Source organism: Lissotriton helveticus, chromosome 7 (assembly GCF_964261635.1).
Source record: "Lissotriton helveticus chromosome 7, aLisHel1.1, whole genome shotgun sequence".
In the NCBI taxonomy this organism is placed as follows: Eukaryota; Metazoa; Chordata; class Amphibia; order Caudata; family Salamandridae; genus Lissotriton; species Lissotriton helveticus.
In genome coordinates this window covers 1052770310-1052783748 of record NC_136068.1, presented here as the reverse complement: position 1 = coordinate 1052783748, position 13439 = coordinate 1052770310, and the positions used below count along the sequence as shown (strand labels likewise).

The following is a 13439-nucleotide window of genomic DNA, read 5'->3' as shown; positions in this document are numbered from 1 at the left end:
TTACTCGATGCCATTTTCAACCCTCCTAATGAAATGTTTTGTTACAGAATGTTTAACTTTTTTAAATGTTTCTTAGAATTATATTAATAGATAGAATGTATTTTAAGGATTTTATGTTTTGTAATTTTTGTTGTCATTTATGTCTTGTTTATATGTGGATCTCAATCGAGTTCCAAATCATATTCAAATAAAATTGAAATTGTAGTGACCTTAGATGTAGGAAAACCTACATATGTTCTCAAGTCCAGATTGCATGGAGATTACCTCCAGGAAGCTACTCAAAAAGGAATATCTGTTTTACCTGGAAAATAAGCGCTGGTCTGCGGAGAAAGAAAAACATTCTGTTATGAAAAATCACATCATGTTAGTATGTACTGGAATTCGGCCATATCTTTCGTACGTCACATGCCCCTTTGATCGAATGCTATTGACACACTTCCGATTAGGTATTGTGCATATAATTATTACATTCCCAGTGACAAATGATTGGTCACGTACTCTAGCACTATGCCCGTGTTGCTCATGCAAGCAGCACAGAGAAGAGCCAAGAAACCAGCTTCTTTCTGAACTGCCACACCGAACAAGGAGGGTCGTTGCCACGACAATATTGGAAAGAGGTTCTCTGCTTTGGCGGCTACCTCCATTAGAGCCTCTAATGCCATGTCCATTTCGGGGAGATATTACCAGCAGATGTGGTCGGACATCTCTACTCTTTTGGAGTATCTCCCGGAGGATCAAAAGAAAGAGGCAAAAGATATTCTTTTGGAGGGAGAAAGAGCGTCTTCAGAGCTCATTGAGATAGCTATGGATGTTTCATTCACTGCATTTCAACAAATGGCAGGAGCGTTGGTTCTGAATGACCAGGGATGGCTAAAAGCAACCACCTTTCACCCAGGGATCCAAGCCAAGGTTTTAGACATGCCTTTTGATGGGGAGTGCTTGTTTGGTAAGTACATGGACGAGGAGCTACAATCTATTGCGAAGGACATGGATACAGTTAAAGCTTTAGGCAATCTCCAACAGCGTTGCTTTCAGTCCTTTCGGGCTAGATGTTGGGGCAATTCTTATACCATCCGCAATTTCAGCAGCAGCACCAGCTATATGCACAGAATACCTACCAGCCATACAACCGGTCCTTCCAGTCCAACACCGCTCAGACTTATTCAAGACTGGCAGGAGGCAAGAGGCAGCAATCTGCTGGAAAGTCCCAAGACTCCAATAGGAGACAATGAAGCTCATCATGCCCCTGCTACTATAGTCCCATACCACGGTCATGTCTTCTCTGCATCCTTTAAGGAATGAAACTTCATTTCTTCAGACAGATGGGTTCTACTTATCTTCCAACATGGCCACTAGCTATAATTTATTCAGCATCCTCCAAATGTTCCACCACGCAAAGTTCTGCTCGGTCACCTTCCACATCTCAAAAAGAAAATACATTTGCCTCTTCCCATGCAGGCCATAGTGGAAGTACCCCTCAACCAGCAAAACCGGGGTTTTTATTCTCAAGTCTTGTTCATAAAAAAGAAAAATGTGAAATGGAGGCAGGTCATGGATCTCAGAATGCTGAACAAGTTCATCAAGAGTCAATCTTTCAGTATGCTCTCTCTTCAGGAGATTCTTCTTCTAATGGAAAAGGGTGATTTTCTGGCTTCTCTTGATATCCTTGACGCCTATTTCCATAATCTCATTCACCCTCAACATCGAAAATTCCTCCATTACCAATTCAAAGTGCTCCCATTTGGCTTAAAGTCAGCTCCCAGGGTGTTCACAAAGTGCATGCACCGATAGCAGCTTTCTTAAGATGTTCAGATCACCAGGTTTTCCCATACCTGGACGATTGGCTTAAAGGCTCTGTCTTTTTAAGCGGAAGAAATTTAAATGAGAGCCTGTCGGGTTCTCTTCCAGTCTATAGGTCTTCGCATCAATCTCGAAAAATCGTCCAGTATCCCGGCCAAATTGTTGGTCTTTCTGGGTGCACATCTCGACAAAGAGCTAGACAAGACCTTTCCCACTCCGGAAAGAATAATGTGGATTCTGGATACGACAAAGCTTGTTTCAACAAAAAGGTTTATTTCTGTGAGGCAGTACGAGTCCATGCTGTGGATGATGTCCTCTTGCATCCTGTTCATTCCCAATTGACGACTTCGCAAGCGACCACTTCAGGAAAAGCTCGATGGGCAGTAGGTTGAGTCTCAAGGCTCATGACAAGGTTCGCATTTCACCATCAATAACAGCCGCTATGGCCTGGTGGATGGTCAAGGACAACTGTTTGCAAGGTCTCTCTTACATTCACTCTGTGCCACAGCTGGTGATGACCTCAGAGGCGTTGATGGATGGAGGAGGGCTCACCTTCAAGTGGTCCAAACTGGAATCGGAGTGTCATATAAACATTTTGTAGCTTAAAGCAGTGTTTTTAGGTCTGAAGGCCTTCTTGCCTTAGATCAAGGGTGCTTCAGTGCTCGTCAGGACGGACAACACTATGACAATGTTTAACCTCCGAAAGCAAGGCGGAATGAGATCTCAAGCCCTTACCCTCCTTGCTCAACAGATATGGGAATGGCTCCTTGTCAACCACATCTCCTTGTGAGTGGAGGACGGGCCAGTGATACACAATGAGAAGAATGACTCTCTCAGCAGGGACTCCAAACAGTGCCACGAATGGGAGCTCAATGACCAGCATTTGAAGGAGGTTTTGCAGTCCTGGGGTTACCCAACATTAGATCTGTTTGCCATGTTTCTCAACAAAAAGTGTCCTCTTTTTGCAAGCAGACATCCTCATCAAAATTCATGGGGAGATCCAGTTTCCTTGGATGAGGATGACCGCCTACGCATTTCCCCTATTTCTGCTCATTCCTCAAGCACTTCAGAAAATGAAGCAAGTTCCTTGTCAAATCATTCTGCTTGCTTTAAGTTGGGTAAGACAGTTTTGGTACATCGGGCTGCATCGCCTGTCAGAGTGTGCTCCGATTCTCTTCCCTCCAAAGGAGGATCCTCTCTAATGAACCAGGGCCAAGTGGTTCATCCACAAATTCCCTCTCTTCAGTTATCGGCGTGGCTCCTCACCATGCTGAACTTGGGGATTTGAGGCTTTCCAAGGAGTGTACTAAGATACTACAGAGGTCTGGAGCTCCGTCTACGTTTAAATGTTACACAGCTAAATGGAAGAGGTTCTGTGCTTGGTTTATCTCACAAGCATTGCATCCATTCTCATGATCTCCGGAGCAGGTGCTGCTTTATCTCTTGCACTTAGCACAATTAGGGCTTTCTCACTCTTCCATAAAGGTTCACCTTGCTTCAATTTCTAGATAGAGAAGATGCTCAAATCAAACTTCTCGGTGGTCTAAGCGACTCATCAAAGAATTTATGAAGGGACTATTTAGAACTTTTCTGCCCATTAAGCCTCCCACAGTTTTGTGGCAATTAAACACTGTTCTGTCACAATTGGTACGTCCACCCTTTGAACCAATACACAAATGCGAATTAAAGTTCTTTTCCTGGAAAGTGTCTTTCCTCTTAGCCATTACAACAGCCTGACGTATCAGCGAAATCCAAGCTCTCACTATAAAATAACCCTATCTGAAGTTTTTGCCAGACAGAGTTATCCCACGCACTAACCCTTCTTTTATACCTAAGGCGCCTTCAATCTACCACCTTAATGAAGCAATTGTTTTGCCAACATTCTTTCCTAGTCCATCCTCAACAGTGGAAAATGTGTTGCAGTCTCTGGACATTAAATGCTGTTTGAAGGTTTTTTTTCAAAGAACGGAGACCTTCCGTAAATCCTCTCAGCTACTGATCTCTTTCTTGTCACCCAGGAAAGGACAAGCCTTGACACGGGCCAGAATTGCTTGCTGGGACACCTCCACAATTTCCTTCTGTCATGAAAATGCTGACCATCCACTTCTTACGAAAGCACAAGCTCACTCTACTAGGAAAGTGGCGACTTTCTCTGCCCTGTTTGCGGGAGCATCACTCCGGGACATTTGCAAAGCGGCACTGTGGGCGAACACTCACACATTCACAAAGCATTACCACCTTGAGGGTTGGAAAAAAGCAGATATAGCTGTTGGACAAGCTACACTCCAACGTCTCTTTGCCTAAGGTAGGCAGCTTTTAGCCTTCTATGGACCAGATGTATCAAACGGTTTTACCCATTCTGGGCCTAATTCACAAAAGTAATCTGAGACAAAATCCTAACTTTACGACTTTCGGTATTCACAAAAGGCATTTAGGAGTAGTAAACTTAGGATTTCTGACTTTACTACTCTAAACTGAGACAAAATCCTAACATTACAACTTTCGGGATTCACAAAAGGCATTTAGGAGTCGTAAAGTTAGGTTTCCTATACACTTGTGCTCGAAATCTGAGGTAAGGTGGCTCTGTGTGGAAGGGAACTCTGAGGTCTCAGTTGAGATTGTCTGATTTGTGGATGTTTTAGAATGAGGCTGAAAAGTTCCTTAAGTGAGTTTTCTGTTCTGTGGAGGTCTATGGTGATGTTGTATTACTGCTATTTCTTATGTTACCGTGGGACTCCCACCATGACGACGGAGAAGATTCAAGAATGTTGATCGATAAATTATATCAATACTGGAGAACCACAGTGTACAGGTAAGTAACTTGTTTTTATCTAACATTGTCTAAGACCACTAAAATCACCATAATGGTTGCCAGGATTAGTGCAGGGTGCCACACTTACATAAGTGAGCACCATATACTAAGCCAGCTTCTCACAGCACCCAAATTGCAATTAGAGCCTTACTATACAACAGACACCCAAGCAATATAAAGCATTCGTAAGAAGATGCATACTTACCATGTCTACATATATATTTTTTATGTGTAACCCATGTCAAAATCATGCATGATTTACAGAAACATTTTGATAAGTTAAATAAATACAATACGGTGATGTTTGTATTTTTATTAGGGCTTGCTGTTCTCAACTGCTGAATGCATCAAAACTCCAATTGACATCATCCGCCTGTGGTTACATGAGGCTGGGAGAGTTTATGGAGATAAACTAATTGATGAAAAAGATAGAGAGCTATTTGGCAAAGTTGTCACAGCCATCTGCAGAAGATTCTTTGAGGTACAATGTGAAAGTGTGTGTAGTTCAGATTGGAAATTACCGCTTGCATTTTAGAAGGTGGCAAGTATGCACATACCTATAATATTTTATTTGTTGCCGCACCTGCTAGGGATATCATTGATTCTTTTACAGTGTCAAACGCAATTATTTCACAGTATAACATATATATCCTTAAAAATTGAGAACCAGTTTCATAAAGGAGTGCAAATTTTCATTCGCAATTCACAAAATCATAATAGTGTGTGAAAACGTACTCGGTAATTATAATATACCAATATGTATAATTTCCTAGTACTTTACATCAAGCAGATTTGAGTTTGATATGTTTCTACCCAAAGCAATGTTAAGGATGTGCCCTCTTATGTGTTTATTGGCCTTTCTGATTAATGGAATTTGCAAAGGAAGATAACTTGTTCGGTAAATGAACTTGCTGTTGAGAACTATCACAGCCTTTGGAGCTTCTGATTTCAGTTACATGAATGAAAGGCCGGGGCTTAAGTAACGCAAGTACCTGTAGCATTTGTGGCGCAGGGGAGCCCCAACGCTTCAAGATCAGACCAGTCCTCCCCATCCTTCAAGGGGGCTCCATTTCGCCCCAAGGCCAATGGAGTATTTGCGAGATAGGAGACACTCAAGGGCCCCCTCTTCACATCCTGCAATGAGGCCTATAATATTATGCCTCTGCTGAGAGGGGAAAAGGAAAAAACTGAGAAACAGTGCTAATCCTACAACGCTGCGAAGTTGTGCTGAAATGCTACGTGAAATGTACACTATGTATTTCCTGTTTTTGTTTCTAATTTATAGAGTTTTCAGGACCAACAGTCCTTTCATATACCCCTATCTGGTTTTAGAGATCCAATAACTGAACCTCCACTCTGCCTCAAACAATAGCAAGTGTGCAAGTACCCTTTAAGGAATAGAAGTGGTTAGACGTATAAAGAGATGGTAGGAATGTGAGGAATAGATTAATTCAATTAGGGGACTCGATTGGAAGGATGGCTTGGTTTGTACTAAGAAAGGGGGTGATAATGTATATTGTGAAAACAAGAGGCAGCAAGACGTTGCGACAAAGGTGGAGCCCTGCTTCGCTTTCCGCTTGGGGCTGGCTGTCTCCTCTGTCGGCGCGGGGCTTCTCTCAACCACACGGGAGCCCCATGCAGATCCACCACTGAAGCCCTTCCGGTCCGGTTGCAGGCCCCGCCCCTGTCACGGCAAGGGTGCCTGACTTCCGGTTTTTGTGCCGGGGCCGCGGCGGTGATTTCCTTGCTGTTCCGGGCTGCGGCAGTGATGCGGGGCAGATGAGGGGTAGGCTCCCTCCTTAATTGCAATATAAAGCGGGGTGGCCACCCGCTAGGAGCCACAAAGCTACGCAAAGTCCCTGGCGGGGTGGGCTCCCGCTAGGGATATTTAAAAACGCAAATCTGCGGGGTGGGAACCCGCACCTGAAATCGGACAGAAGGGCAGGGATCCCACGTGGTGCAGCTTCGCGCTGCAGTTCAAAGGTAGAAGCGCTGCTCCTCTTGGCCCCACAACAAAGCGCTCCTTAATAGAAAGGGAGCATAAGGTGCTCCTCAGGAGAATAAAGCGCCTCCAGGCACTAGGTTCCTTAAGGTCCAGAAAAAAGTCTCTTTCAGAAGGCGGGGGGGGGCAAGGGCTGGGCCCAGGGGCCAGCTCACAGGGCCCTCCAGCAGGGAGGCAGTCCCCAGTGGCGGTACCGCCTGGCGCCCAGCAGCAGCAGCAGGCCCCCCTCAATATAGGATCAGTGAGAACATTTTACATGGGGTCACAGCCCCTTTTTATACATACATTTCCTTTGTCTGGAGGGTGCAGGGTAGGGGGAAAACCAGACACAGCTGGTTCTGGAGAACTTTGTTGTGCTCAGCCCCTCTCCCCATTCAGAGGGGAGGCTAGGGACATCAGTCGCACCACAGGGGGCGGAGCCGACATTGTGTAGGGAAGGCCCAGCCCTATTCAGGTCCCAGGTGCACTCCTCCCTGCCATCAACATGCAGATCTCTCCATTCACCACCGGGGCAAACCCATCCTGAATCCTGGAGCCAGGCACACCAGCCATCTCCAGCCAATCACAAGCCAGACAGTCAATTCTCATTTACTACACAGACATGCCAACTTCTAGAAGTGGCACTTCTACACTAGACACATGAAATCTGCGCACACTGTTGCACAGCATTTAATCTCACGAGTTTGCACATACCAAACTCGCCCCTGCACTCCCCACACATCAGGAACTACCATGGACACACACATTCCCCATGCATTCCTATGGGAGGGCAGGCCAATCTCACCACACGCACTCAGACTGTGCACTCACTTTACACTGGGACACAGTGTTCAAGTGCGCGGAAGCCAAACACAACTAGTATCAGGTCACAATTAAAAGCACAAAGTTTAAGGGTGAACCTGCCAATAGGGCCAAGTCCAACACCACTGTCCTGTGTAAATAATCTCCTGTAAATACCACCCAGTGCCAGTTGGCACAGTGTAATTATGTGAGTTTGATCTAATGTGTTTATGGTAATACAAAGGCTATTTTTATATATAGCCTTGTGTGGAGTTCCTTTTTGTGAAGTGCTTAGTGTGTTGCTGCTGTGTGTGTGTGTTGCACAAACGCTTTACACATTGCCTCCGGGATAAGCCTTACTGCTCGTGTCACATTGCCAAGGGTGTGAGCAGGGGTTATCTTGGCGTGTAACTCCCTTGCCCTAACTAGAGAGGTGGTTTCTGCCTGGCTTTGGCGCAAGCCTTAGCCAACCAGAAATTCCATTTCTAACAGGGCCCCCTCAGAGCCTTTTTAGCTGCACAACACCTACACCCCCCACCCAACAGGAACAGGTCATAGTCCCGACAGGAGTAGGCTAGAGGGGCAAAGGATATGCACCATCCATTGTACTTATTTGTCAAGAGGCTTGCCGAGTTCAGATACTACTACACGACGAGATACAGGGTCGATGGGACTATCATTGGTAGGTTACCAGATGGGAGTAGCAACGGGTTGCTTAAGACGGGCTCAGTGAGATCTACCGGCATTGTGCTTTATACATCGTGTCTTTAATTTTGATTGTGAAACAATTACTATGTTGCATCATGGACGTGCACTTGTACTAATACTTGATTGAACTCAGTGCTTTGTTTTTGTCATTAAGAAAATGGTAAATAAAGTAAAAAAAAAAAAGCACTATTGCCTGGACAGAGAGACGGCTTCTTTGGCCATTCGGTTCGCCGAGATTTTTTGGTGTGATTTTGCTTCGCAGACCCTCCACCTGGGTTGGTATTGCTGGGGTATCTATTCTAAGGTAAGGAATCTATCACTAACGTGTTTCTTTCAGATGCACAAGTTACTTACCTTGAACGACTGGTTGTTGAAAGCAGGCTCGCCCCAGACAGTCATCTCCCACCTCCAGACTACGGCCGACCTCCTGCATTTGCTGGGGTTCTCCATCAATGTGCCAAAGTCGCACCTAATTCCCTCTCAGAAGCTCCTCTTCATTGGAGGGGTTCTGGACACGGCGCAGTTTCGGGTCTATCCTCCCGAACAGCAAGTCCGGAATATTCAAGCTCTGATTCCTCTCTTTCAGCCCTTATCCCTGTTTTCGGTCAGAGTGACCCTGAGGCTTCTGGCCCTCATGGCCTCCTGCATCCTGCTGATCAATCAATCCAGATGGCATACGCGTACTCTGCAGTGGGATCTGAAGTTCCAGTGGGCACAGCATCACGGACACCTGTCCGATCACGTCAGATCTTGGAGGGCACTGCACAATAGTTGCAGTGTTTGCTCACGGACCGGCATTGGGTTGTCAGCAGATCCCTCTACCAACCCAACCGGAGTTCACAGTAGTGACGGATGCGTCCCTCCTGGGATAGGGCGGCCACATGGGAGAGGGGAGATCAGAGGCCTCTGGTCTCCGGTGGAGTCCAAGCTCCACATCAACCTTCTGGAGCTTCAGGCGATTCGACTTGCACTGAAGGCATTTTTTCCCTCTGTGAAGGGGAGAGTGATGCAGGTGTTCACCGAAAACACCACCACCATGTGGTGCTGCAACAAACAGGGAGGGTGGTGTCATTGGCCCTATGTCAGAAGGCCCTGTGCCTCTGGACATGGCTGAAACCTCAGGGCATTTTCCTGGTGGTTCAACACCTGGCAGGTTCTCTGAACGCCAGGGCATGATGGATCACGAATGGCGTCTTCACTTAGACGTGGTGCAAGGTCTTTTTCTGCAGTGGGGAGAGCCTTGGTTAGTTCTATTCGCCACCGAAGAGAAGCGAAATGTCAGCGGTTCTGTGAGTTGGAATTTCCAAGGCGGCACTCGCTCGGCGACGCTTTTCATCGCGAATGGATTTGCTGTCTGTTGTACGCCTTTTCGTCTATACCACTTCTACCCAGAGTGCTAAAGAAGATCCGGCGTGACCGGACATAAGTCATTCTTGTGGCTCCGGACTGGGCTCGAAGAGTTTGGTATCCCAAGCTACTCAGTACGATCATCGATCCTCCAATCAGACCGTCTCTTCAGGAGGATCTTCTGTTGCAGCAGCAGGGGACGGTCCTCCACCCGAACCTGTCCAGCCTCCACCTCTTTGCGTGGAGATTAAGCGTCTGCAGTTGATTCCTTTCGACTTGCCTCCTGAAGCTTGCGACATCATTCTGGCAGCCAGGCGTCCCTCTATTAAGGTGTCATACGCCTGCAGGTGGAACAATTTGTAGCATGGTGCACAGCAAAGGCTGTGGATCCCCTTTCTGACCCTCTTTCCGAGGTCCTTTTGTTCCTTCTCTCTTTGGCCCGGTAGGGCTCTGCTCTGGGCACTATCAAAGGTTATCTTTCTGCCATTTCAGCCTTTCTCAGGCTCCCTGATCAGCCCTCTCTTTTCAAGTCCCCTGTTGTCAATAGATTTCTCAAAGGCATCACACACCTTTTCCCTCCTATTACGTTTAAGATGCCGCAGTGGGACTTGAATCTGGTCCTTACTTATCTAATGTGTGCTTCTTTTGAGCCCCTTCATAACTGTCTTTTCTGTCTCTTGACCTTGAAGACTGCCTTCCTGGTTGCAATCACCTCCGCTAGGCGAGTGAGTGAGCTCCAGGCTCTGTCTTGTCAGCCTCCTTTTCTGTCAGTCTATACCGACAAACCTGTGCTCAGGCCCCGTCCTTCCATTTTGCCAAAATTTGTTACGCCCTTTCACATTGGGCAGGCTATTACCTTGTCAACATTCCTTCTGCCGCAACATCCTTCCAGAGCGGAAGAGAGGCTCCACCGTCTGGACCCAAAACGTGCGCTTTCCTTTTCCCTCAACCGCACTCAGTAGTTCCGGGTGGATGACCAGCACTTTGTTGTCTATGTTGACACTAAGAAAGGTTGAACGGTGCATAAGAAGACTATCTCCTGCTGGGTCATCTTATATATCAAAGCCTGTTACTCTGTTGCTAAAAAGAAACCTCCGGTGGGACTGCGTGCTCATTCAACTAGAGCAACTGCAGCCACTACTGCATTGGGATGTGGTGTCCCCCTGCAAAACATTTGTCAGGCAGCCAAGTGGGCCTCACTTGCTGGGGTATCTATTCTAAGGTAAGGAATCTATCACTATGTGTTTCTTTCAGATGGACAAGTTACTTACCTTCGGTAACCTTAGAATTATCACAGGCGTCAGACTTGTTCCAGAAAGTTTTCGTCAGCAGTACCCCTGCGCGTCGGTAGGTGGCATCGTGCGGCATTCGTCGCTGGCATCGTGGTCGCCGAGATGATGTCGCAGGCGCTACTTAGATGCCGCCCACAGGCGCTGATGTCAGTTCTGTACACGACTTTCCGCGCCAGGAATGCAGAGCCATGCAAGAAACTGACCACTGGTGCATTTAAACTAGGGCCCTGAAAGGGATGACCTTAACCCTAGAAATCAGTTCACAGAACAGGGAGGATGGGTGGGGTGGTAAAGAATCTATCACTACTAATGTTTCTTACAGATATATCGTTACCGAAGGTAAGTAACTTGTCTATTAAGTTTTGTGGTGTAATTGAGCAAATGACGCATTCAGATATGAAATTAAGCACCTGGAATAAAGACACTTGCTATTGCCAGAGGTAGCAGTTTTTTTTAGTTTAGCATTCATGTTAATTCCACAGTGCTACTGTGACCAAACAAATTAGAACCCTAAATCAGATTAGGCCTCTACTCAGTTTTTACACAGCGCCCCATATCATAACTCACTTTGCGCGGCCTACGTGTTACTCTCAGTGCCCTCTTGTATCTATGTCAGGGCCTTGAATCCTCAGGTTGGTATGTTGCTATGAGTGGTCCACCTCCTGATAGCTCCACGGTCTGGATCATACATTACAGACTTAATGGAGTGATCAAGTGGGGAAAGGAAAGGAAGGGAGCAGCGGGGAAGGAGACCTGTAACAAAAGAAACAAAAATAATACCACAAGTCAAATAATTCTCAGAATACTAGCATGTCGTACATCATTATATATATATATATATATATATATATATATATATATATATATTCACGCTCCAGGTTGTCCACCTTGTGAGTAGCACGCGAGCAGCAGCTTTATTTATGTGTAGGTGAGGACGGGGATCCGCTCGTAGACGCCGCTCCGTAATGGATCTGCCCGACGCGTTTCGAAGCTCCATCTGCTTCTCTTCAGGGGCTTTAACGGAAGCGGTGTGCGCACCCGCTACACTTCTCCAATTTCATATAACTCACCCGCCAATGGGAGGCTCCAATGAGACTTCTGGGAAGTGTAGTGCGGAAAGCACACAATCAAGTCCTGTATGGCCTCCACGAGTGGGCCCGTCCTCGATCCCATGTACGGCTGCTACTTCACTGCCGTGACCCCCACGTTAACGGGGTGGTGCATACTCTGCGGCTGGACTGCCGCATATAGATTCACGCTCCAAGTTGTCCACCTTGTGAGTAGCACGCGAGCAGCAGCTTTATTTATGTGTAGGTGAGGACGGGGATCCGCTCGTAGACGCCGCTCCGTAATGGATCTGCCCGACGCGTTTCGAAGCTCCATCTGCTTCTCTTCAGGGGCTTTAACGGAAGCGGTGTGCGCACCCGCTACACTTCTCCAATTTCATATAACTCACCCGCCAATGGGAGGCTCCAATGAGACTTCTGGGAAGTGTAGTGCGGAAAGCACACAATCAAGTCCTGTATGGACTCCACGAGTGGGCCCGTCCTCGATCCCATGTACAGCTGCTACTTCACTGCCGTGACCCCCACGTTAACGGGGTGGTGCATACTCTGCGGCTGGACTGCCGCATCTAGATTCACGCTCCAGGTTGTCCACCTTGTGAGTAGCACGCGAGCAGCAGCTTTATTTATGTGTAGGTGAGGACGGGGATCCGCTCGTAGACGCCGCTCCGTAATGGATCTGCCCGACGCGTTTCGAAGCTCCATCTGCTTCTCTTCAGGGGCTTTAACGGAAGCGGTGTGCGCACCCGCTACACTTCTCCAATTTCATATAACTCACCCGCCAATGGGAGGCTCCAATGAGACTTCTGGGAAGTGCAGTGCGGAAAGCACACAATCAAGTCCTGTATGGACTCCACGAGTGGGCCCGTCCTCGATCCCATGTACGGCTGCTACTTCACTGCCGTGACCCCCACGTTAACGGGGTGGTGCATACTCTGCGGCTGGACTGCCGCATATAGATTCACGCTCCAGGTTGTCCACCTTGTGAGTAGCACGCGAGCAGCAGCTTTATTTATGTGTAGGTGAGGACGGGGATCCGCTCGTAGACGCCGCTCCGTAATGGATCTGCCTGACGCGTTTCGAAGCTCCATTTGGAATCGAGGACGGGTCCACTTGTGGAGTCCATACAGGACTTGATTGTGTGCTTCCTATACCACACTTCCCAGAATGCACAGTCTCATTTGAGCCTCCCATCGGTGGGTGTGTTGCATATAAAATGGAGAAGTGGGTCGGTGGTTGCGCACACCGCTTCCGTTAAAGCCCCTGAAGAGAAGCATATGGAGCTTCGAAACGCGTCGGGCAGATCCCGTACGGAGCGGCTTCTACGAGTGGATCCCCGTCCTCACCGATACATAAACCAAGCTGCTGTTCGCGTGCTACTCAAAGGTGGACACCTTCGAGCTTTGATTTATACGCGGCCATCCAGCAGCGGAGTATGCACCACCCCGGTACCCTGGGGGTCACGAAAGTGAAGCAGCAGTCGTACTTGGAATCGAGGGCGGGCCCACTTGTGGAATCCATACAGGACTTGGTTGTGTGCTTCCTGGACCACACTTCCCAGAATGCACAGTCTCATTTGAGCCTCCCATCGGTGGGTGTGTTGAATATAAAATGGAGAAGTGGGTCGGTGGTTG

General features: G+C 47.4%; 1 protein-coding gene across 4 annotated transcripts in view; it reads left to right on the top strand.

Moving 5' to 3' along the window:
- Positions 1-13439, top strand: part of DNAH17 (dynein axonemal heavy chain 17) — a 12633448-nt gene that overhangs the window by 8103684 nt on the left and 4516325 nt on the right. For all 4 annotated transcript variants that reach the window (XM_078653923.1, XM_078653924.1, XM_078653922.1 and 1 more), the window contains one exon: positions 4932-5093. In XM_078653923.1, the coding sequence (XP_078510049.1) occupies positions 4932-5093 (162 nt within the window). The remainder of the gene's footprint in view (positions 1-4931; positions 5094-13439) is intronic.